This window comes from Salminus brasiliensis, chromosome 25 (assembly GCF_030463535.1).
Source record: "Salminus brasiliensis chromosome 25, fSalBra1.hap2, whole genome shotgun sequence".
Classification (NCBI taxonomy): domain Eukaryota; kingdom Metazoa; phylum Chordata; class Actinopteri; order Characiformes; family Bryconidae; genus Salminus; species Salminus brasiliensis.
The window spans coordinates 22,661,106-22,687,235 of record NC_132902.1 but is presented as its reverse complement, the minus strand read 5'-3'; the positions used below and the strand labels follow the sequence as shown (position 1 = coordinate 22,687,235).

The 26,130-nt window shown below is 42.2% G+C and overlaps 1 protein-coding gene across 3 annotated transcripts in view; it reads right to left on the bottom strand.

Moving 5' to 3' along the window:
- Positions 1–1,730: 1,730 nt before the first annotated feature.
- lrrc4cb (leucine rich repeat containing 4C, genome duplicate b) overlaps positions 1,731–26,130 on the bottom strand; it is a 57,702-nt gene continuing 33,302 nt past the window's right edge. For all 3 annotated transcript variants that reach the window (XM_072671553.1, XM_072671552.1, XM_072671554.1), the window contains exon 2: positions 1,731–9,414. In XM_072671553.1, coding sequence (XP_072527654.1) covers positions 7,462–9,357 — 1,896 coding nt within the window. In that variant the 5' untranslated portion in view covers positions 9,358–9,414 and the 3' untranslated portion in view covers positions 1,731–7,461. The remainder of the gene's footprint in view (positions 9,415–26,130) is intronic.

The window sequence follows — 26,130 nt, the reverse complement described above, 5'->3', positions numbered from 1 at the left end:
CATATAGTGAGGGTACCTGAATTCACACCTACAGTTTACCCTACAGACTTATCAGCTGTGTATAATAAAAGCTATGTCAGGTTGGTAAGAAATGGATGCACTTTGACGCCCTTCCCAAAGCCATTTCAGACTTGTCAAGGTCTTCTGGGGGTTTTAATTCACTCTAGCCGCTGTTCCTGGAGACGTGTGGGCTAAAACGAGCACAGGCAAACAATCAGGGAACAGATGCTGAATGGCTCATACCCCTGGGGTTAATTGCTCCCCAGAATTACCTTTGATTCGCATAAAGAATCATGAGTCATGTTACTATTTGGTTCATAAAGCAGATTATGTGTGTCTCTGCTTAAACTGTCTCACACTCTGATTACACCAGTTAATTGGTTCAATTGAATCATGGTGATGAATCACAAATTATGCATCAGATCTCTCCTCTTCTGTCTTTTTTTTTGAGTAGAGTTGCTTTAGAGTAACTTTGCTTTAGAGTTGGGTAGAGTATGCTGTCAGATTCGGAGTCAGAAATATGTGAAGTACATGAATGACAAAATGACTACTATGAGTTTTCACATCTAGGTCATACTTTCTTCTCGCGGCACTGAGCAACCCTTGGGGGATTCCCTTGAGAGCGAGTCTGAAATATTCACTTTACATAAAATATTACACTGACTCTAGAGGAGCTTATTATACACCATGTAAAACACAGTTCAAGGTGGGGTGAGGTTAGCATCTAGCATTCCTGAGACATAAGCCTTTTCTGGTGCTTTAGTCCTTTGTGTGTTTTTCTTGAATTGGCAGAGTGCTGCGTATTATGTAAATGTATATATATATGTGTGCATAATGCATTTATGATATATTGTCACAGCCACGCAAAAACCTGGTATCCCCATATTGCTATTATTCATAATTAGTAAAAAAAAAAAAAATATCGCAGGTGTTCTTTGCATTGAAATATGCATACATATTATGATGAATGGACCAATAGATATGCTCCAAAACTTGAGTAGGTTTTTCCTCTCTACTGTAAAGTTGCCAATTTGGAGATACAAGTTTTTTTTTGTGACAGTAACAGCATGAAAGTGCAACAGAGTAGACAAAGTGTGATAGTACACCTTTTTTCACATGATGTTGATGTGTGTATTGACTGATATGAGACATATGAATCGCAAAGGCTGAACTGGAGATGGCGGAAGGCAAGGGCAGCAAAAAGAACTGGCGTCAGAATACGTGGGGTCCGAAGGGTCCGGTGGACTGAGGCGCTGGCACTATGATCCAACGATTGCTGTTTTGAATACTGGGTCATGCTGCTTGCTATCAGCAGCCGGAGTCAGAGAGAGAGCACAGTTGTCCATGTGATGCTGGTCAGCACAGACATCTGTTGTATCGGAGCTGGAGAGCTGTGCTTTCCTCCAAGTGTGATGGCCGCCTAGAATCAGTGGTAGTTCGAGAAGAGGAGGTGGCTGACTTTACAACACATGCTAGTCTTCGCCCTTATATTGTTGGGGGCATTGCCAGTGATGTGGGGAGTTCACATAAAAGGGGGTTGGGTTACTGGTCTTCCAAGTTGGGTTGGGGTAAAAATTTAAATAATTAAAACAATACAAATTAAGATGTAGACATGCCAGTACTACATCCCAGTGATACTGCCCAGTTGGAGCACTAATATTAATGATTTTAATTAGACATTGACACAACTACTTAAGATTTCCCTGTGGTTATTCATCAAGACCCAATCGTTTAGAAAAAAACAACATTTTATTTACATTTACAGCATGTACTGTATGAACTACAATCTCTGGTATTAATAAATGCCTTTTTTAATGGTTAACCCTCAAATAAGCATATCCCCATAATACCATGAAGTGATCAGCATCTGTACCATTGGACTTTTGATGTTGTTGTTAATACTTTTTTTTTTTTTTAAACAGTTTGTGTAGAAATTCTTCCTCTAGAGAAGCACTTCTTTCTTTCTCGCTTTTTCAGAAACCAAAAAATCAAAAATACCAGGATCGATCACTTCAGTTCATCATAAAAATCTAAAATGAGTTACCAATAACAAACAAACCACAACAATAAAAACAAACAAACAAATAAAAACAAAACAAAAACAAAAAAGGGTTTTGCCCGATGCCGTACAGTAGATACATGGTGAGTCATGTATGCATTGGTGGTTGAGCCACAGTAGTCAAAACTGCTGTAGGTCAAGGGAGCATTTGGAGCAGAAATGAGAGGGAAAGGGTCGTTCTCATCACCTAAGAACAGATGGTCACTCTTTTAAATGGCCCAGCACCGTTTAGCTAGAGTTCTGGAGTCACCCAGCCCACCCATTCTGTACAATAGCGTGAGTAAGGCCGGCCTGTTCGACTTCACACTTGTATGAAAAGAAAGAAAAATGACTGGCAGGGAAGAAAGTGATACTTTACCTCAACATTCAACATTATGAATCCTTTAGACTTCAGTGTGACTGAGAATTAAAAAAAAAAAAAAAAGACTAAAAGAGAGATAGAGAAGAAAATCATACTTATTAAGCATAATAGCACTGAATATACAGCCTTGAGAAATTCGAGAAATTCAAGATACTCGTCTTCACTTCGTACATTTTGCAAGGCTTCGAGTCAATGCCCTATACAGTAGTGGCAGTAGATGGAGTGGCAGTAAAAAAATGTCATTTTTTAACTTATGGAAGTGGACAATTATGAAATTTGGCCTTTTCTTGGCCTGTTTAAATGTTGGACCCATACACACATACAGTATATAACATCCAGCACAGTTTGTGACTTTCTGCTCAACCGATTCAACTCACGAGTCTTTTCTTATCAGGTTTAGGAGAAAGTGTGATAGAGAAGGGAAATCAACCCATACTGCACACCAGTACATCAGCCCTCGATCACTCTTGTAAGATGATGTAAAGGGCAGTGAGCATGTTCAAATGACCAAAAAATGACCTAAAAAAAGATGGAGATACAATGCATTATATATAGAGCTGTTACTGGAACTGAACAGATGCATGGTCATTATTTATCACTCCATCTTTCAGCTTTCCATATGAGAGGCCTGTTTCACTGAGGAACCCAAAAGACTGACATTGACCTCCGTGTTTTAGCTGTAGGCCTTTATTTCTGAAATCCTTCTGTTTAAGCATTATTAGGGCTGGGCATACTTTTATGGTACAGACCAAATTACTTCAGCAACACGAGTGATCTGAAACTGCACTGTCAATTAGTACCAGTACCAAGTAGTCAGTTTCATTAGATTTATCAGTAGTCAGAGGCTTTTGCCAAAAATCTAGCCTGGTGATTGGCTGTCTAAATGACTTCCCATAAGGATGTCATTAATGTTAGCGTTTCTTAAATTCTGCTTGATGCTCCTTTAATTAACCTACACTCCTTACGGCCGGGAGGTCGCAAGTTCGAATCCTGAGCAATGCCGCTTTGCGATCAGCAGCCGGAGTCTGAGAGAGCACAATTTCCCTCATCACTCTAATAGCAATGTTGGCCGGCACCTGCATCTGTTAGCTGATTCCTCAGAGCGTGTCAGCTGGCCAGTGGAAAGAGGCAGTGGCTGGCTTTGCATGTATCGCAGGAGACGTGTCAAGTCCTTACCCTCTTAGTTTTGAGAGCATTGCTGGTGCTAGGGGGGCTACGAACTGGTGGGCACCAAATTGCGAGAAAAAAGGGGAAGATAATATAGCATTTAACCTTTAAATTGGTAAGGAACCTTTACAACCAGTAAAAACCTTTACGCAAGCAAAGTTACTGTCGTCATCGGGGTGATTTGACGACTGATTTGCGTAATGCGACGTGTCATTGCACAAAAGCCTAGCCTATAGCAGAGTGAAACCAGAGGGGAGCTGCAAAGGCGGAGCTAACAGCCATAAAGTTTGTATTTTGATTGGTTGACAAGTTGAAGATATGTTGAAATTATAGGCTACGCTAAATTGTTCCAAAAACAAACCTGCGCTTTAAGTATGCGATAAAATCAGGCTGACCAATCAGAGCTCTGTTGTCATGGTTGCAGACCAACCAAATGAGCATCCAGACGGCAGCAGAACAGCTCAGAAGCTTATAAGACGAGCAGCAACACACTATACTATAGAAATGCAGAGGTGGAGGCTCCTCCCTCGTGTGGAGGAGGGAAATTAGAGAGAGCAGAAGCAGACAGGGAGCATTAAAAATTGCATCTGTTTATAGCCCTTAACTCAATACATTTCATTTCTGGGACCAGTGTTGAAGTCCAGTATCAGTACTGGTCTCATTAATCGAAATACCCAGCCCTCATCACTCTGAACTGAACTGAATAGATTATAGTAACATTTACTTAAATCATCATCAACAGTCCCATCTACAGTCTCATTCTTAATGGGTTTGCCGTCGAGACTAATAGAATATCTCAAAATGAGGCGAATATTAAAATGTGCAGAGTGTAAAAAAGAAATCGTGAAAATGAGACTTTTTTTAATAACCAGCTGTGAATGATACATTGAGAAAGCACGTCTCAAAAGGGTGATAAATGCAGTGAGGTTCAAGACAGTGCCAACACACACACACACACACACACACACACACACATGTAAATGAGCACACACTCACTTACTAACACAGTGTCCCTTAAATCAATCATTCAGACAAAAAGAAATTGTGATGAAGCAGCAGAGCACATGAATTAACATGATGTAGTGCATGTTCAAGTGTTGGTAATTGAACGGTAGTTAATTGACAGTCTTTAAATGATAATTAATTACATTGCACTCCCTATCCACACCACCACACACACCACGTGTGAGCAGCACTGATACCTTTCCTGTGTCCTATGCAGCGAGTGGCACATATAGTAACGTTCAAGATCATTCTCGAGCACTGGGCAGCAACCCAGCAGCATATTTGCAAGGTAAGGGGTTTCCATAGTAACATAAAGGAAGTACATGTAAGATTAAACTGGGAATTGTGCTTTTGCTTGCAGACGGCACCAAAGCTGTTTGTTGTTTCTGATCAGATACTCTCAGTATTTGTGTATATATACAGTACTGTGCAAAGATTTAGGCACCAGTGTACATTATCTTTAATAGGCTCATTAAAAGTGTTTTATTTCCTCAGTAAAACACTAATACTATAATAAACATTCCTACAGAAAGTGGTGGTGGTTCTCCATCACTGTGTTAATTAAAACATCTCCAAAGTTCTCCTCATGGAGTCTAGTATTATTGAGAGGCTTAATGATGGTAAATCAGGTGAGCTGCTGCTGCTGCTGCTGATACTGGGGGGCGTCCAGGAGAAACCTGGAGGAACCGAGCTCTGTTCTTCAGACTAGCTCACCGACAAGATCTCACTACTTTCTTCAGAATGAGAAGCTCTTGTTTCTCCTTTTTTACTGGATTTATGTTCACCTGCATCTGTTCTGATGAGATCTGGAGCTTCTACAGTAAACACTATTTTATTGCTCAGAGAAACGCTCTTAATCATGTGTTTGTAAAATGTGGACCACGCTTGCTGGCTGAGGCAAGGAGGAGAACTCCAGAAATTTGGGCTGGAGTTCTGGGGGGGCTTTGAGCTAATGGGACCTGAAGCCAGACTCCCCCTTGCCGGGCAGAGGTTGAGTATAACTGGACCATCGGGAGGAGCAGGGGCGGTGGAGGGGTCCATTTTCATCACGAGAAGGAGAGGAACAGCTATATAGTGCGTAGTAATGAAGGTGTGGTCCTTCTCCCAAACTTTTAGTTATTACATAACTCCACTTAGGTGCCTAAAATCTCTGCACACTACTGTATACATATATACACTGATCTGCAATAACATTAGCACCACTGACAGATGAAGTGAAAAATGCTGATCATCTTGATCTATCTGTCAAAGGCTGGCTATATTAGGCAGCAGGTGAACATGATGTGTTGTTAATAGCAGGAAAAATGGGCTAGCAAAAAATCTGAGCCACTTTGAAAAAGGCCAAATTATGACGGCTAATGGATGGGTCAGAACATCTCCAAAACATCAGGCAGGTCTTGTAGGGTGTTCCCAGTATGCAGTGGTCAGAACCTAGCAAAAATGCCCCAAGCTCATAGGGTCACAGGGTCACAGGGTCACGGGCGCCTAAGGCTCACTAATGGCCATGAAGGCCCTGCCTCACAACTTACAGGCTGCTTACGTTTTTCTGGGTGCCAGATACCACAGGACTCCTTCAGAGGTCTTTTGGAGTTTATGCCTCGAATGGCCGGGGCTGTTGGGGCAGCACTCAATACACAGGTGCTACTGATGGTTTTTATATGTATATATATATATATACATATATATATATATATATATATATATATATATATATATATATAGAATTTGGCACCAGTGCTAGACTGCCAAGTGCATTTTTAAAAAGCACATTTACTCCAAAATTGGATGTATCCATTAATAACTTTCATTTCATGATTGAACCCAATTCATGGAGATCTTACGATGGTCATTAGATTGATTTTGATATAATATTTAATCATCTGAGAGAGCTGTATTTATCGATAACACATAAAATAGAGAACACGCCAAATGCTGCAAAAAATCACAACAAATTTTCCAATTTTCTCTGTTCTGTGAAAACAAAAACCTTCTTCCATAAAACAGGGTGTGGGGAGGTAGGGAGCGGGAGGAGGCCGGCCACATCTTCACAGCCATCCCATCTAAATAACGTAGAAGGAGCAATTTCAGTTACCTAATCAGAACAGCCTGCAATTTTGCTCAGAGTATCAAAATACAGTCATCTTTGCACCTTTGTCCAAATATTACAATCATCAGATGTATGATTGGGGAAGTGGGTACTTCAAAAATGAACAAAGAAGCTTATCTGCACTATCAGCACAATCTAGGCCGTGGAACCGAAGCCTTTTCTTCTTGCACAAAAAACACACTGTTACATTCTTTTATGAGGAAATGTAACTGCAGATTCTCGTCTCTCAACTTCCCACGTCCATCCGATCAGCTGATCACATCTACTTACATTACGCTATTTACAGTCTTAAGTCCTCAATGGCCAGCTTTAGCTCTCTTTTCACTAAAATGTGAAAATATGCAGGAGTGAAATGTTGCAGCATGCCCACAGATGCAACAAGTATGCCGGTATTCATGACCCATGTAATAGTTGTGGTTCGTTCAGATGAGGCTGTCGAAAAGCATGTTGTTTCACGTTAAATTCACAAGCACGTTGTTTCGAGTAAACCATTCATAATCCAAAATCAAAGAAAAATGAGTACGGGTGGGAAAAGGATATTAAATTTGTCTTCTGTTTTTTTTTTCCTTTTGACTCAGCCACTACACATATCTTTAAATAAATAATCTTTGCTTGTAAAGACACTTGTTGAAATAATACATACATCCTGGTTCTCAGTGACACACGACTTCGCCACTGTCTTCGTCGCCACTACATGTCTGCAAACGGACACCTACAACGTTGTTAGTACAGATCAAACTGGTCCTGTTCAAAGTGAGGAATTCAAATTTGTGTCTCTTGCACATTATCTTTTGAGCTGGCTTGGATTAGTAAAGGTTCATGCGCGGAGCTATGCAGCGAGCTGAGCGTGGAGGCGTGGTTGTAAGCACTCTTGTATGAGTTGTAGTGGTTGTAGTGCTCGTGCTCCAGCGGAGGAAGAGTCAGGTGGCTCTCCATCGCTGGAACCCCTGTCAGCTCCTCATCCACGTTGATGATTTCGATGGTACGTGTGGGCCCATCGTGATCCTGCTGGTGGTGCTGCTTTCGCATCTTGTAGAATATGATGAGCATGACGGCGGCCATGAGCGTGATGGCCACGAAGCAGCCAATGATGATCTTGGTGGTCTTCATGACTTCCTCCAAGCCGTTGAGAGCCTCCTCCACATCTATATCCGTCACAGGGATCGTGTAGGCTTTTTCTGTGGAGATGGGAGTTCCCCTTGTAGTGGAGGAGGACACCCAGCCAAAGGAAGGCTGCACTGGGGTCCTGCTCTCCCCATCATTCGGGGGTTCCATGGTCTCAACAGTGACCGTGGTGAAGTAACTGAAACCGCTGTTGTCTATGGAGGTCACGTTGAGCACAGCGGAAGCTGAGATGTTGCCCAGCATGTTGCTGACCTTGCAGGTGTAGATTCCCGTGTCCTGCATGGTAACACTGGTGAAGTTCAAGGTTCCATCATTTTGCACCGAGACACGTCCCCTGGATACCCCGTGTGTCATAACGGAGCCATTTGGTGTTAGCCAACTGACGGAGGTCAGCGAATTTGTCCGACATTTGAGCTCCACTGCCGTTCCCTCAGTCGCATTGAGGTCCGCAGGAGGCTCAGCAATAACAGGTGCATAACACTGAAAGTAGCTCTGGTCCAGCTCACCAATGTAGCGCCCCTTAAGGCTTGGAGGAGAGTAACAGCGAGCGCAGCAGCTGGTGTTAGTCGGCACAGTCTCCCTAAGCCACCAGCTTAACCACAGGATGTCACAGTTGCAGTTCCAGGGATTATGGTGCAGGTGTACCCTCTGCAGATGGCGCAAAGGGGTAAAAAGGTCATGGGGCACAAAGGTGAGGTTGTTGTGAGCCAGGTTAAGCTCACCTAATGACTGCAGGTCATCAAAAGAGTTCCGCTCAATGGTTTGGATTTGGGCGTGCATCATCCACAGCTTCTGGAGGTGGATGAGACCCTTGAAGGAACCGGGCCGAATCACGGTCAGCTGGTTGCCTGACATCTCCAGCTCATCCAAGCGAACCAAGGGCTGAATGTTGGGGACCTCTTTGAGGTTACACATTCCCAGATTCAGATAGCGCAGGTTACCCAAGCCCTCGAATGCTCCATCAGAGATGTAGGAGAGCCGCTTGAGCTCGCCTAAGTCCAGCCTCCGCAATGAGGGTAGACGGTTGAAAGCATAAGATGGTATGCTCTCAATCGGGTTATTCCTAAGCCACAGCTCTTTGAGCTTGGAAAGATATTCAAAAGCTCCATTTGGGATGGTTGTGAGACGATTGTCAAAGAGCTCCAGGGTGTTGAGGTTAGTTAGCCCATTGAAGGCCCCGATCTCAATGTTGCGGATGTGGTTTTTGCTAAGCTGGAGGATCTCCAAGTGCCGTAGATGCTTGAAACTGTCCACTTTGATGACCTGGATAAGATTGTCCTGAAGGTTCAGATAACGAGTGTTGGTGGAGATGCCATCAGGGACTTCCCTCAGCCCTCTGCGGGTACAGATAACCTTACTAAATTGGTTGCTGCAGGAACACACGGATGGACAGGTCTGGGCCCTTACCAGTCCTGCAACGACAAGTAGTTGCAGAGCCAACAGCAGGAGAAAGAAGGGGTCGAACCAAGCCCCTTTCCATCTAGGACCTCTCATCATCTGGTGCGGATGGTAAGAGGTCATCTTGTTCAACATTCATAATTTATCGTCTGCTGGTTCTCTCTCCCTGATATGTTGTTATAATGAAGCGGCCTGGAAAAGAGGAACACAGCGTTAGGACATCTTGTTGAATTATCTTGAAGGCTTGAAATCAAATGTTTGAGATCCCTCTGATTAATATTGTGATGGATCATGATAATTACATGTATAAAGAGCTGTTTGGATATCAACAGTCTATCTTCACAAAGACATAAGAAAAAAGACAATATCTATAAGTATTGAATACTGAAATAGCATAAACATCAAAAGATTCCATTCAAAATCAAAGCATCGTGACCTTAGTGCTGCACAAAATGAGACATATGGAAATCGTGACACAATACTTTGCCAGAAAAGTGGAAGAGGAAAGAGACAGGCCTCTGAGGGCTGTTCTGGACATTTGTCTTCGTCGTGTCTTCCCCTCCCTTCTGGATTGCAGTGTGTACCCTACACAGGATGCTACAAACATGGAGCACCATTCAAACCCACTACAAAAATACCAGTATTGAAGGATATATCTAAGAAGCCTCTTCCAGCACTGAGTCCATGTTCTCTGAGTGTTCTCTGGAACGATGATCCGATTATTCCTTGTCACGTTTATAAGTATGTGCTAATATCAGTATTCCAGCAGTACCAAATCTGATACACAAGAGTGTGTTAGGAGGCAGAGTGAGAGAGTGTAAGAAGGATAATGAGGAGGAGAGCAGAGTGTAGGTTGCTCATGAACACATTCTGGCACACTGGTCACTGACCCCAACCTCAGTGGAGCTAAACAAAACCTTTCTGCTGGAAGGCCCTGATGTTAATTACTGGTTCAAATGAAATAGGAAAAACAATATCGTAATTTGGACCACGTCCCCACTGCATTCACGCATTCGAGATCAAACGGTTCCTCCTAAGTGCTAGAATTGTACCATTATGGAGATAACCTGAGGACAATTCAGCATAAACAATGAGCAGAGTCTACACAAGTGTGCTTTTCAGCGTTCTTCTCACCGGTCTGGCAACGGCTCTAATATTGATGCCAAGAACAGTGTCCCCAAAGCCATTTACCAATAATACCAACCTCAGCAATCTGAATGTTAATGAGGGAGCCGTATGCTTGATGTTTTGTGTATCACTGCAGAAGGCCTACACAAATTCAGGTGCTACAAAGGGCTCTTTGAATGATGCCGTAGAACCCAGGTCTTCAAATCTGCACCTTGAATCCAGTTTCCACAGTCCTGGATTTTGTTCTTGCTGGACGTTAAGGGTACAACTTACGTCCTACATCTACCAAAGATCACAACGTCCAGAACTGATAACTGGATACGGGGTCCAGATTTGAAGACCTCTGCCATAGAAGAACCACATTTGGTTCCATAAAGAACTATGTTTATAAGAACACTTGTACAGGTTCTTGACCAATGCAAAGGTACGTCACACTGGACACCAGTATGTGTCCAATATATGAGACTAGTCACAAAAATGTTGGCATAATTTAAATATGACAGTTGTTCTTTACAGTGTGTCAAACTTTCATGATGAACGGACCAATTGAAATGCTCCAGATGACTTGGAACTCAATGTTTTTACATCGACTTCCATTAAAAGTTAATCCTTTGAACCCTAGATGCAAGATTCAGTTATTAATTATAATGCAGAAACTATGGTGTATTATTTGGTAAGAGTTTAGTTTAACATATCTTGTGGAGTCCCACAGGGCTCTATTTTGGGGCCTATGAAATTGATGTTAACTGAGGTTTAAGGGGTTAAAAAGTTTTTTTCCTTTTTACCATATATGTATATTCCCAGTTCTTCATAATATGTGTGCATATATGGCCATATATCAGATTTCTGTATGGGCTAAACTGAGTAAACGCTGAAATGTGATTGAATTAGTCACAGGCAGAATTAGATGATTAATCTCTGCATTCAGCAGTGGATGTTAGTTAGCAACAGTATAATTGACACTGTGCAGCGAGATGCTGAGAGGTCTTCCAAGGGACACACACAAACACTCTTAATGGGACACGCGACGTAATCAGGCCACGTCCTAGCAGGAGCCTGTTTATTTAAAGCAAAAATAACAAGCAAATCTATGAGCAAAATTAAGTGTTAAAGGCACTGACGGGTTGCTAAACTAGCAGCCACATTTACATTAAAAAGAAGCGTTGATTTGCTGCAAGACCACCCAGCTCTGCTTATATGTATATGTATGTATATACCCCCCCCACCCCCAGGAAGTAAACATCCACATATCAAACTCTTGCTTAGAATACTGCAAACAAAAAATGGTCAAATAAGCCATAAGTAGATTGGAGCGTTGCAAAGCTTCCAAGCACACCCACACCAGCTTAATATAGACTGTGTGAGACATCTCCTGCTGCTTACACTCGTACATATCGTGAGGAGTTACAACAAACCTAGGTAGAGCAAACACCACTGGTGCACCATATGCAACGGATATACGGTATGCTTATGTAACAGTTCAGCTAGTTTTATGCTGGCTAAATGATGCTTTCTTGTTGCCGGTCCACTGCCTGCAATAGGATTTGTGATTTTAAGCAGTTTTTCAGTCCGATGCAGTGAACAAGAACAATTATTTACAGAAATTCACAGGCAATACGCCAACTATTTGCATAAATTCACAGCCAGGGCTTACTGATGCTGCCTTTGTCAAGAATTAGGTAGTGGTGCAATCATTGCCTGCATCGTTCAGCATCACCGGATACTGGAAATATACCATATGTAGGCTCATTTGTATTCCTTCGTAGAATCATAGTACAGGTGATAAATAACACCCGCCCCCATCTGCCTTATCAGCACTTAGAAAAATGCTGTGCAAAAATTTAATTAAGGGAAGAGGTGAATGTCATTTTGAGCTGATAACATTTTTGAAAAGCCTCTACCAAAGGAAAGAAATACAGCAAAAAGCTTGGGGTATTTTAAAGTAATAATCATGATAATAATAATAATAATAAAAGGTTCTATCAATATCCAACGCTGCTGAAATGCATTTTCTTTTTTTTCAAGGATATTTCTTATTCAGGTTTGCCCACAAAACAGGCTTTGTACAAGGCTTGTCATGACTGTATCCAAAGAGACAGAGCTGCTGCTGTCTGGTACCAAATCCTGACTGGTCCATTCATCCAATTACCTAAGAATATCTGGCACTAAAAAGCCCTATTGATCTGCTGCAGGAGTGGCTGCGGAGGACAGGATCTCTAACAGAATGGCCATAACTCCATATCAATCATCCAGCACATTTTACTTCACAATCGATGGGCTGACCGGGTCTTAGCAATGTGCTCCTAGACGTCAGAAAATGTGTCATTTTGACTGAAAGGCGAAGGCAGCGTGACTGAACACCAAGCTCTTCAGCTCTCGACACTACAGCACTGAAGACAGCAGTGGCAGAAGCCTTCACCGGACAGAACCTGGCTGTGCTGGGCAATGCGGCCCACACTTGCTTCAATTGATGGCTGAGTACAATGGAAAAAAAGGCCAGTGTCACTGCTTCCTTATGTTTAACGGCGAAACTGCTAATAGCGTCATTTTCCATGTTATAGAGTAAGTTCATAAAACTACTGAAGCTAAAATGCAAAAATGATTCAAATGATTAATTGCAGCCCCTTCCCTCTGGGAAGATGGAATATTCAGAGGTAAATCCTGCATTTAATATCCACAATATCAGATCGTTTATCTTTGAAAGCAATTTTATGCTACATTATGTGCCCCCCAGTTAAGCAATTTGCAACTGTGCAGGTGATTTTATCCACTGCTATCTGTGGAGGACAAGAAGACTTTGCAAGGACAACAGGCAATCTGGTTACAAATGGAGGGGTCAGCAACTTCAAGGTCAGAATGAATCTACAATCTCAGGCAGGGTGATGTATTAAGCATGTACTGCTTATCGGGCTTATCGATACAAATTTAGGGCAATTTAGGCTCAGCTTTATGAAGGTAAAACCACCATTCTCTGGGAACGTTTGATTCCCCATTACTACAGTCATAACATTCATGAACAAGCACATAAAACTATATTTGTGGTACTAGATACAATGGTTCTGTAATTGGATACTTAAGTACTTGTTGTTTATTTAGTATAGTAACCTTTTGTCCAAGCTTGCACTTCATACAAATACACTGTATGTCCACTACGTGGTTGTGTATGTCCCTTCTAATGAATGCATTCAACTACTTTAAGTTGCACCAATTGCTGATACAGATGTGCAAATGCACACATACACACACACACAGCTTATCTAGTCCCTATAAGAAGTACTGCCTATAGAATAGGACTCTCTGGAGCACATAATCATGAACCTATTGGCACCATGCTGCCTAATGTCAGGCATGGGCTAGAGGGGTATAAAGCCCCCCAGTATTGAGCTCTGGAGCAGTGGAAGAACTGTATTTCAATACTTTTATGATGAGTTAAGGATGAGGTAGGGTGGTCATCATCCAACAGCCTGATCTCAGTAACGCTCTTGTCATTAAATACAATCAAATCCTCACAGCAATGCTCCTCCAAAATCTAGTAGAAAGCCTTCTTCCGTGGGCAGTAGTGACGATTACTCCAATAAATCTGGGATAAACTTCTTTTTCTATTCTTGAGAAGAACCAATAAATGAGCAGGTGTCCCAATACTTCTGTCCATATTGTGAAACCTTTATTATTAGGTGTTTAACGATTCCCTCAGCCACTAAGCTGTGAAGTGATGAAGTCCAAACAGATCTCTTTGGCCTCAATCAGCAAAGGTACATTTGGAGACAAAAAGAAAGCCCATGAAAGATCGTGAAAAGAACACCTTGCCAACTGTGAAGCATAGCGCGGGTCTATCATGCTTTGGGGTTGTGTTGCTGCCAGTGGCATTGGCAGTATAGTACAGGTGGAGGGAAGAATAGATTCCACAAAATGCCAGCAAATACTGGATGCAAATATCTGACCATCTGTCAATAGGCTGAAGCTGCAATGTAGACAGGATCATTATCTTAAACATACCTCACAATCCACCATGGACCACCTGAAAAGACACAAACTCAGGCTTTTGGAATGGCCTGGCTTAGATCATAGAGCATTTGTGGATAGACCTTAAACAAGCTGTGCAGCAAGATGACCCAAGAAAATCTCAGAACTAGAGGCCACCCACAAAGAAGAGCAGGACAACCTTATAAACTATAAACAGAAGATGTTGAGGTGCTACAAAAAGTGTTTGCAAGCTCTGATTTCTGCCAAAGGGGGTGTTACTCGCATTTGCTGAAAAGAGCGGTGTGTACTATATCTCAGTTTGAAAAAAAAAGAGATCAAATATGTGTCCCATATTTTTTAATAAGACTCTATATTAATCTGTAGAGCCTCAGATTGGGACACTCTAAAGCAGAGCTTCAGTTTCAGACAGTGTACTTTCATAATGCTGAAAATGGAAACCTTAGCATGTTAACATAAGACACATTTTCAGCCAATCCTTATTTGCGATGTATAAAGAAATTGCATCTAGGCACCATAGTATTGTATCAAACTGATTTGTGAATTTTGTGAATCACTACACCGGCTTCAGTGATTCATCATCAGTAGATATGTGCATGAAAAATATCCGATATTGCCATTGACCCACAAATCCCATATCGGTGCATCCCTAATAATCACCAGCCGAGCAATTAACCCTGATTTTGACTACAAAATTAACCAAATATCATCTTTTACAATGACCCAAACCACGGAAACAACGGGAGTAAGCAGGATAAATGTCACGGACTCTGACATCTGACGTCATATTTGACTGATAAGATGCAACATGTAAGAAAAACCAAACAAACAGCAAATTGGAAATGGACTCCCGGAAACAATCAGTGCCTTGCTATTAAAATGAACCCTTATTTTGTAAATAATGACATACAGTATTATTTTGGTAATTTCTTTGTGCTCTATTCCCATGGCAAAAGCCTCAAGGCAAACACCACTTCATGAGCAGGTAATGCTTCAGCTAAATCACTCACAAAATCCACACTTTTGGAGTCTGTTCAGCCTATTTGCCCTAGAAGTATAAAAGGACAAACAACGTACAAAAGCGGGTTCTCGGGAGACGTTCTTTTGGCTCCTCGGGGCCTGGAAACAATGGCTTACAGAGAGGTTTGGCTTATAGGCCGCCTGCCAAGGTCTTTACTTAAATGGGTAGAGTGTGCAGCAGCCAAAGGAGAGGCTTTACAAATGGAAGCCCTCATTAGAATTTCCAAAGACTGGAACGCTGCAGAAGTACATGTTTATGTTCACCTTGAGTAGACAATAACATTAAACAAAGGGCTTAAATGGCCGTTTTTGTAGCGGAAATGTCTGATTTAGGAGAATCGGGATTGGTTTGTACTCAGCAGTGTATCAGTGTCAGACACAAATAGCCATTGGAATTGCTCCGGGGGGGGATTTAGAGTGAATGTGCTCTTTTCTGATTCCTGGAATTGCTAATATCTAAAGCAATTTCAGCTCTTTTTTCATCAAGATTGCGGCACTTATGATTATGAACGGATTTTAAACCTTATTGTTGATGACCACAAAAGCGTGGCGTGATTGAATCTAACCTGTTTCTCTCTTGTAGCTGAAAAAACTGGGAATTCTTTCAGAAGAGTTGATTCTGAACCTTCAATCGATGCCACAGTTGTTTTGGCAAATAGAGATCTTATTTTATGATGATTTGAAAGAAATGTGCTATATGGACATAAGTATTGGGACACCTGCCCGTTCATTATTTCTTTTTGTTGGAGTAACTATCTCCGCCTTCTGTCTGGAGAAGGCCTTCTACTACACTGCAGAGCATTGCTGGCAATTAATCGCATTCGGCGACAAGAGCGTTAGTGAGGTCAGGATCTGGGATGATGATCACCACGTCACCTCATTCCCCAACTCCCCAACTTATCTCAAATGTATTGGATGGAGCAGAGAACACAGTTCTCCCACTGCTCCACAGCTCCATGCTGGGGGGCTTTATACCCCTCTACTAGTCCACGCCTGGCATTAGGCAGCATGGTGCCACTAGGTTCATGATGTTTATCTGCTCCAGAGAGTCCTATTCTATCGACAGTACTTCTCTACAGGGACTAGACAAGCTGTGTGTGTGCATTTGCAAATGTTAATCTTTTTACACTTTATATGTAATTAATGTGTAATTACATTATTACTTTTCAGGATATATATGTTGTCTATGTATGAAAATACTGGGATAAATATTGTGTATCATTAAAAGGTGTTATTATGTTATGATATAAGGGCTCTGAGTGGTCCAGTGGACTAAGGAGCTGCCTCTAGAATCTGAGGAGCGCAGGCTTGAATCCCGGGTGATGCTGCTTGCCATCAGCAGCCAGAGTCAGAGAGAGCACAATTGGCCTTGCTCTCTTACCTCACTCCTAGTGTGATGTTGGTCAGCACAGGCATCTGTTAGCTGTTGTATCGTGCTGGGAAGCCATGTTTTCCTCTAAGTGTGCTGGCTGCCTGGTGATGCTGCATCAGACATGCTAGTATTCACCCTTGTTTGGTGGGCATTCATAGTGATAGGGGTTGGGTAATAGGGGTTGGGTAATTGGCCTTTCATATTGGGAAGAAATTAGGGAATATCAAAAATATATATATCATAATGATAATGTTTTTATCATATTAGTTATATATGATTAGTAGAGCAGAATAAACATAATAGGTTTGGACATATGGGCACATTTCATTCAACACTAAATTTATGAAGCAAGGAAGGGTGAAATCATTAGACCTACAGCTTCTGCTGAGCAACTAGGAATCCTTTCCATCGATCGGGACTGGGTTTGCAAATGACGAGCATGTTTTTTTATTCCAATTTCTATTTTGAAACATACAGTTCTAAGATCCACATGAACCTTTCTGCAAAGTGAAAGAAGAAGACCTCTCTGAGCTGAAACATGCCAAAATCAATACCTTCCTTGCTTTTCAGAAGGGCTCTTGAAGCCGTTTAGTTAGAGAAAGTAGGTACAAATCGGAGGAGTAATGCAAATTCCCAACCCTACAGAGACCTACCAGTCCTACTCGTGCACATCCAGTAGGAGTAATGCTCTGCAAACCGGTTCGGTCTGAAGCCCAACCGTTGTGCGCCTGGGGCCAGGTATAATCGGTATAATCATCAGATTGTGCTAAACTAACTTATGCTGCCTCCATTATCATAATGACACTGATAAATAATCAGATGAAATGGCCACAATCAGGCCTTTTTTCCCCCCACACTGCTCAGCTCTGGCCGTCTCTGGCGGGCGGTGTGGGGGTGGATTAGGCTGCAGGGAGCGGCGGGCACACACTCCTAATGTTCCCGCTGAATACCCCCCTAATGCCTACGCTTATCAATATGCTGTAATTGTGCAGAGTTCCACAGAGCCCCCAGGTGAAAGCTCAATCCAAACACGGGGCTCGCTCATTATGGCAGGTGCAATCTGCAGAGACTCCAACCGGTGACAACATAAATGGGAGACGTTCCCAACACGTCCGCTCGCAGGATTCTGTCCAGAATGGATAGCGATTGCGCTGTGCTGTAATACCAGGAGAGAGGTCAGGTGATGCACTCGTTTCTGCTGCAGTTCTGGGAATGCTCTGACACACTACTCCACTAATATCACTATTTATCACAATGCCACCATTTATGTGTAAATTCCGAATCCTTGTATGAATCACAAATACAAACAGCCTGCCTCAGTCAATCAGATTCATTGCATCGTGTAGTTCTTGAATACCCGTTCTTCTCCCTCCAGTTACAATATTTAATTTTGATGATCATTTAAATGGAGCATTATACACACAATCCATGACCTAAAGGGCCCATATTTGGAAAACCTAATGTTCCTAGAATTTATACATATAAACAGTACCCTATAGAGGTTTTAGGCTCCTAACCACATTATTTAAAAGCATGTCTCCCAGCAATAAGAGAGAGCTAGTGTGAGCTAGTCTAAAAAACAGAGCTCGGTTCCTCCAGGTTTCTCCTGGATTCTCTCCAGTCCAGCTAGCACTGCATGGAGGATGTGTTCAATTCCATCATCATCATCATCATCATCATCAGCAGCAGTTCACCTGATTTACCATCATTAAGCCCTGATTTACCACCAAACCAGGTGTTGGACGATGACTATGTATACTATTTTCCCAAGGAGGAGAGCTCTGGAGATGTTTTAACCCATTAAACCCATTAAACATTTCCTAAATCTCATAACTACATAGTAGCAATAATTAACATTCAACAGTTTCGTAAGCCCTAAAATAGATAACAATAGAAAAGGACTCTCTGGAGCAGATAAGCATGAAATTCCAGGCGTATAAAGGGGTATAAAGCCCCCCAGCATTGAGCTGTGGAGCAGTGGAAGAACTGTGCTCTTTGGAATGATGGATGGTGGTGCTCCATACAGTACTTTTGGGATGAGCTGGGAAATTGCGGATGATAAGGTGGGCTGGTGGTTATCCAACATCCTGAGCTCACTAATGCTCTTGCAATCAAATCCTCACAGCGATGCTCTTCCAAAATCTAGTAGAAAGCCTCCTTCCCTGGACAGTAGAGACAGTTACTGCAACAACAGCTGGGACACCTCTTTTTAAATGCCCTTGATTTCAGAAGAAACAGTGATTGAGCAGGTGTCCCAAAATTGTGTCCTTATAGTTTATGTAAATGTGTTGCATGTATTTTGCACATATGAAGTACAGCATGGATGGGAAATTTCTGCTAGGCCAGATGTTAGAGCTAACACCCACCTCTGGACTAAGGATTTAATATGAATGTATATTTTGGAACCATTTTCCCACATAGAATTAAATCTTTAAAAAAATGCAAAGATTGATGGTTTATATTATTAGCTGATTAGAAGTGTCTGCATGAGCACATATTTGTATTTGAGCTTGTAAAAAACACACTGACTGCAGGTTTGTCACTGATGTTCATTAGCTTAGCTTCCGTGGTCATTCCACTGCAGAGCAGCTTACAGCATCCTAGAGCATTTACTCTTCCTTAATTGTTTTTTGTTCGGATTATTAAATGATGAAAATAAAGTTAGCGGCACTCGACGGATGTACAATTAATTCATTTAGTCACCTCTTCGTAATCAGCAAAAGAGGGCAAACGAGCTGCGCTTGCAAGGCATATCTACCTACTGAATCCAGTGCGTGCAGACTGTGCAGGGCCGAGCAGGGCCGAGCAGGGCCGAGCAGGGCCGAGCGTTTCCTCCATATGAGAAGAACATTCAGACTCAAACCGAATGAAATGATCTTCCTTTAAATCTTTGATGCATTTTGTGTAAATCATCAGAAAGCCGTGCTGAGAGGCAGTTTTACAGAGTCGGAATGGCCTCGGATATAGACACCAGTCACTGAGCCATGACACCCTGCATGCAGCAATCTTCTGCGAGAGCTATTTAGTGGAGCAGGGATGTGGAGCAGGGAGCTGCAGCACCATGTGCTCGTCTGAACTCGGGCATACACTGCTGGGGCAGATGTACGCCAGGGTAATTTATCGGCTGTGGGTTGGTGCGCCCCTCCCCACCCCCCAAACACTGTTTTTTTTTCAGGACTGTGTGAAACCCTTGTTAGCAAAAATATTGGTGCACTTTTAAACTGTCAGGACCTCTGCCAAAACTGCAGCACCCAGCACTGCGGCAGGTGGAGATAAAAAGTGGATTAGTGAACACTCAGTCTTCATCTTGCAGCTCTGTCGTGTAGGTCTACAGCAGGAGCCGGGGCGCCATATGCAATGAGATTAAACACAAGCATATAACATATATATATATATATATATATATATATATATATATATATATTATTTATCTTTTGAAATATTAAGATATGAGTATGAATTTTTTTTCTGGGATCTAGTGTATTGAACATGACTAAAGAAATGACTATTTTAATGTGTTTGAAGAGAGAAACATAGATGTGCTTAGATGTGCACCAGGTCAATTCGACCTGGGGAGATTACTGAAGATCTCTACAGTTCAAAATTACAGGAGGGTTCCAGCTGAATTCCCCAACGCTGCCACACTGTGATCTACGGCTGAGAAGATTAATTGAAAATTAATCAAAAAGGACACTCAGTACCTCTGATGTTTTGGAGATGCAGTCTGACCCAGTCGTCAAGCCAACACAGTTCGGTCCTTGTCAAAGAACTGTGTCTAAGATACTTAAGCCTGACCATTTTTCCTATTGCTTACACATCACCTTCAAGAACCATCTGGATCGGCACTTTCTGGAGTAATGGAGCTCCATCCGGCACCATTGGGATTTGTTGGAATGGTGTTTTTGAACCAAAACCAATCAGTCAAATGAGCACCTGACCCCACTGATTATTGATGATCTAGTCCAAAGCCTTCCTAGAACACTGGAGTCAGCTACAGAGGGAGCAAACTATACCCGTGATTTCAGAAGAAGTGCTGGACATGCAGATGTCTACAAGCTTTTGGACGCATAATGCATATACAGTACAGTAAGTTAGTACAGTAGAGTATAGTTAAAGTAAAGTAAATCTATTGGCCTATCTATACCGTGCTATGAAAGCAGCCTTTGAAAGCTTCTCTCCACAAATTAATCCCGCGGCTGGTGCTTCACATTAAAATTTCCATCAAGTTATTCCGAGCACAGTACGTAGGGGAACGCATCGACTTCATCAGATTTGCGGCTCATATAATGCTATTAGTCATCTTCATAACAATGGACCTTAACACCATTGTAGCGGATAATCTGTCCATGGGGAAGTGTTCGGCAGACCCATGTGCTGCTCCTCTACCACATCCAAAGGAGAAAATCTATATTGTAATGGGAAAAGGTGTTAGGGAAGAATACAATTACTAGACAAAAGCGGTTCAGTCGCTGCTTTGGCAGCACAAGCCCTCCTTGCTGAAAATACACAGCTTGAGGGAAGGGAATCTTGCATGTTTCTCATTGTATAGCGCTGGAATTTTTAGCAAGGCATTTGTGCTCTCCGGTATTTGCCGGGCCTGCCAACACAAAAGAGCCGAGAAACATTGTTCCGCCGCCCCGCAAATCAACAGCGGCGCAAAAGTAGAGGGAAAACCAGGCGAAAACGGTTAAAACACTTATTGTTTCTTCACTCTCCGGAAATAGTCGAAACCCAAGGCACATCTAATCTCCAGGAGTGGCAGAGCGAGATAGGCTCTTCATCTAGACTATCTGAGTAAAGAGTGATCACTCCCTGGCCTGGACCCTTCACTTCACTTCACCGTTCAGATGGTGAATCGCAGAGGCAGAGCGCTGACCAGGCTAAAACACGAGCCACAGCAGAGCCATCTTGAAGCCTAGCCTGGATTTATGAGCACGCTGCATGCTGCCCAAACCTTCATATCTCCATGCACAGTTAATCCGTTATCAGAGGTTGATAATATGAATGAGTCACTACGTACATTCCCTATGATCACAACTTGCACAGTTTGTACTGAAGATGTTTAAGGAGCATTAAAGCCACGTCAGCAGCAACGTAGCAGCTATAGAATCATGATGGTGCTTCACTGACTGTACTAGGAGGAGTGGCGTCCTGGCCAGGACGCTGATACTGCACTATGGAACTTTGGTGGATTGTGCTCAAGACCTCTAGCAAGTGCTGGATACAGCTTTACAGAAGGGCACACACAACACAACAACTTGGGGTTTGGCCTTCAGCTAGCCATGAGAAGAAGCTTGGTATTCCTAGTATTGACAGCATGGTATAGGCTGCAAAGAGACAGAGGAAACGGGGAAAACTAAGAGTGACTGACCGAGAGCCTGGATAAGAGACCAGGCGACTGTTGGCGAGAGCTACAAGAAATAAAAGGATCTGAGGCAGATGCCAAGCTGGCTTTCTTCCTGTTGGACTAATAAGTAATAAGAGTCTTCATAATAGTGTTTATAATAGTGCGCTTGCTTGATGGTTTGCTGTCTTATCAGCTGTTGTTGACTTGCTAGTTTCTGGTAGGGGCACTGATGGCCCAGCGGACCAGCCTCGGCAAGCTGCCACTGTTGGGCCCTTCACCCTCTCTGCTCACTGGGTGCTGCAGCAATGGCTGCCCACCGCTTCAGGCATGTGTGCTCCCTGTCCACTGTGTGTGTTTCACTGGTGTGTATGTGTGTGTTCACTGCACGGATTGGTTAAAAGCAGAAGCCTTTAATTGTGAATATGCTCAAATAAGCCAAGTCGGCTCATTTACACAGAGAGTTGGCCACCAGTTAGACATCCTGACGTGATGTGAGCTAGACGTAATGCTGGTTGCTGTCTGGTTGTGTTGGCTGGCTTGCCACGCAATTTTCCACTTTTGGATTCAGTGTAATCCAAGATCCAGGTGAAGTATGATTTATTCGTACACCAGTGAAAGTGTAAAAGTGAATTACACTCCTCAACTGTAGGGGGAGCTCAGGAGCACAAAAAACAATTCCTGCATAATACTGGTGTAATACTACACTCTTAGCAAAACTGGTTCTCTGCGATAGCAAACAAGTCAAGGAGGGAGGAAATTTCACCAGCTGACTTGTTGTTGTAGTTGCAGCAGTGTCTCCTATTACATACAGAACCACGCTGGAGTTCAGTGAGCTCTTTAGAACCTCCCGTTCTTTCACTGATGTGTGGAAGAGCGGCAGACTGGATGGCTAGGGGCTTGCTTTAATACACCTGTGGCAATGGCACTGAATGAAACAGTGGAATTCAATGATTAAGAAATCATTGTGTCCCAATACTTTTGTCCATATAGTGTAGTTAATGAAAACAGGCATGTATATTATTATGAAATAATACGTTGTACAGTGGAATCTGTATAATTGTCAAATCCAGCAAACATCTTATGTTTATCATACACATTGACTTTTTCCTGCCAAATTGGGGTAGTTTAGAAAAATGTACGTGTGAAAATGATGAATTTATTTTTGAGGTACTTTCTAAATTAACTACAATGCTAAAAATATTGAATAAAAGTATTGGGACACCTAGAGGAGCTTTTATGAGGGAGCTGGTCCCCCCTTTGCAGCTCTAACAGCAGGTTTTGAGCTCTGCTTAAGTGTTGGAGACTTTTCTGCTTTTTTGGACTGAATGAAACACCTGAATTCAATTATTAAGAGGCATGTCCCAATACTTTTGTCCATATAGTGTAGCTATTTAATTTATATATATAAATACACTATATATAGTATTTTGCCCCTTGTATTTTGCACAGTGGAATCTGTATAATCGTCAAATCCAGCAACCTCATCTCAACCATGAGGACGACACTGCATGCATGTCACATCTGGGGACAAACTGTGTGTTCATTCACTTACAGAATACTGTAGGAAGCCGCATGGATTCTCAACATGCTTCTTCCAGCATGCCGAGACAAAGCATTCATGAACGTTCATTAAATCAGAACCAGAGGAATCTATACTCCTGTGCAGAATTCTCAATTGGATCCCCACTGTAGCCTGCAAGGCTTGGATCATTGATCACTGTGAGCATGTTCCCCCTCTCCCCTCCTCCCTCTATTACATTCCCGGTCCCTCCAGAATGGCGGCAAGATGGCAAGGATGAAATATTGTAAAGGTGGTCTCTGAAAACAGGTAAAACATATGGGCAGCTCTGTCATTAGGTGCAGCATCTGCTCGGTGCCTGGTGAGGCACACGGGCGAGGTGAGCCGAGCTTTAAGTATTATGTTTATCATAAAAACTGCCGCGGGCCGCTGCTGCGAGAATGAAGGCCTTCCCCTTTCAAGTTGCTGTGTTTCTAATTCGCAGAATGGACCCCACATTGTGTCCAGACTGTTGCACAGCAGTGGTGACTCAGTGCTCTATATACATGCACTAACCTCACCTCCCCCCCACACCACCCCACCCCACCGGCAGCACCGGGCACCACCACCACCCCACCAGCAGCAGCAGCACCACCCTTCTCTTTCTCTCTCACAGACAGCTTGCCAAGGAATAATTCATGCTTTTGCATTAAAGCCACTGCAGTCACTTTTAAAGGCCTGCAGTGGCAAATTGATACGGTCCTCCAGAGCTGGCACGCGCTCCGGCGTACACGCTCAAACATACGTACGTCTTTTTAATAATAGCAAAGTACAACCGAGCCCAGGTCCTATTTAAATTACTAGACAGAGCTTCTTTTAGAACATACAGAGCCAGGCAACCATAGGTTGCTCCGGCAACCAGAATACAGTGCTATATAGCGAACCTGCGTCAAGAGTCCTTTTTGACTACAGCAAGAGGACTCAGCAGGAAGCACGTGGCCCTCCATCCACACACACACACTACACATAAAGAGCACGTTTGGCTATGTGACCTCCAGTCGCAATTGTTACTCGAGGTCCAGCTCAACAGTACTCCAGTTCACAAGCCTCTGTTGCTTCTCTTATTATTATTATTTATTTATTTAATTGTTTTCTAAATTTTAATATATGAAACGTTGGATACTGGTGATGCAACTTCAACTGGGGGACTCTTTTTTACCATCTGGACTTTTTAAAAAGAAAATGCAAATCTAATAAAGTAATAATAAAGACAATGTGTACAGGTTTATTAAAGGATAAAGATTTAAATAATGGAAATATTTGATATTTATTTTCCAACTGGCGCAGTTCAGGAATCTTACGGATGTCTTACGGCTGTTCTGACTCGAACACAGCGAAAATTAGTTTTAGGAAGTTTTTCTTTTCTAAGCAGTTAAAATGATGCTGATGGTGAAACTGAAAACCTGGAGTCTGCAACTGTCACAAGCAGTTTTGTGTTGTAATGACGAGTTGCAGTAATGACAATTTTCATGTTTTTCATGTCATGGGGTTCCTAACACTGACAGAAATGACATAGAAAAAAAATTATAAAAATAAAAACAATAATAATAATAATAATAATAATAATAATAATAATAATTCACTCTTTTTTTCCCATGAAATGTTGCCGTAACGGAATATGCCGCTGGAACAGTATGGAGTGGTAATGCCGATGAATAAATCATCTCCAGGATAAAGGAGGGATACATTATTAAATTACATCAAACTGTCACTTTTCTCTCATGACAGACATGACATGTGGTCCTATGTCAATCTTTGTTTCCATGGTTACGGCATAAATAGGCGTTACCTTTAGAAAAATTAGCAAAATTCATAGGCTATTACGGTAATGATGGTAATGTTGGGGGCGGCTTATATAAATTGGTCAAAAATATACAAAAGGTGGGTAGATATGAACATAAATAATACATTATGTGTCTTTTTATATATTATTAAAAAAAAAAAACACACACTATGGCTTTTTTATGTTTATTTATTTTTACCTGCCACCACCTCTGTTCGGAGGACAACATAGACTTTATTACTTATTTACAAAAATGACTGAAATTATGTTAATATATATTATATATATTATATATATAATAAGGGAGTAACATGTACATAGGTATAAGTACGGTGGGTTGGCATAGACAGATGAATATCTGAAATCATATATTATTGCTCCCACTGTGGTAGTGTGATGTGGGGTGGGGGGCTTTAGTATGTGGTTTGGCTGGGGGGTTCTTGTTTTTTGAGATTCTGGTGCTTCTTATTGAAGTAGCTCTATGAGAGGCTCCAGTATGTCCATTAGTAGATTTTTCCAGTGAGTGGTGGAGATGCTGTGTTTTCGACCTCCAGTTCATGCTAATGCTCTTTTGCTGATGACTAGTGCTTTACAGAGTATTATAGTGTTATCTTTAGTCAGATTGGTTGTTGATATGTCTCCTAACAGGCGGAGTGATGGTGATGCCTGGACAATGATGTGTGTGTGATTTGTTTGATGAATTGACCACTTTTGTATTA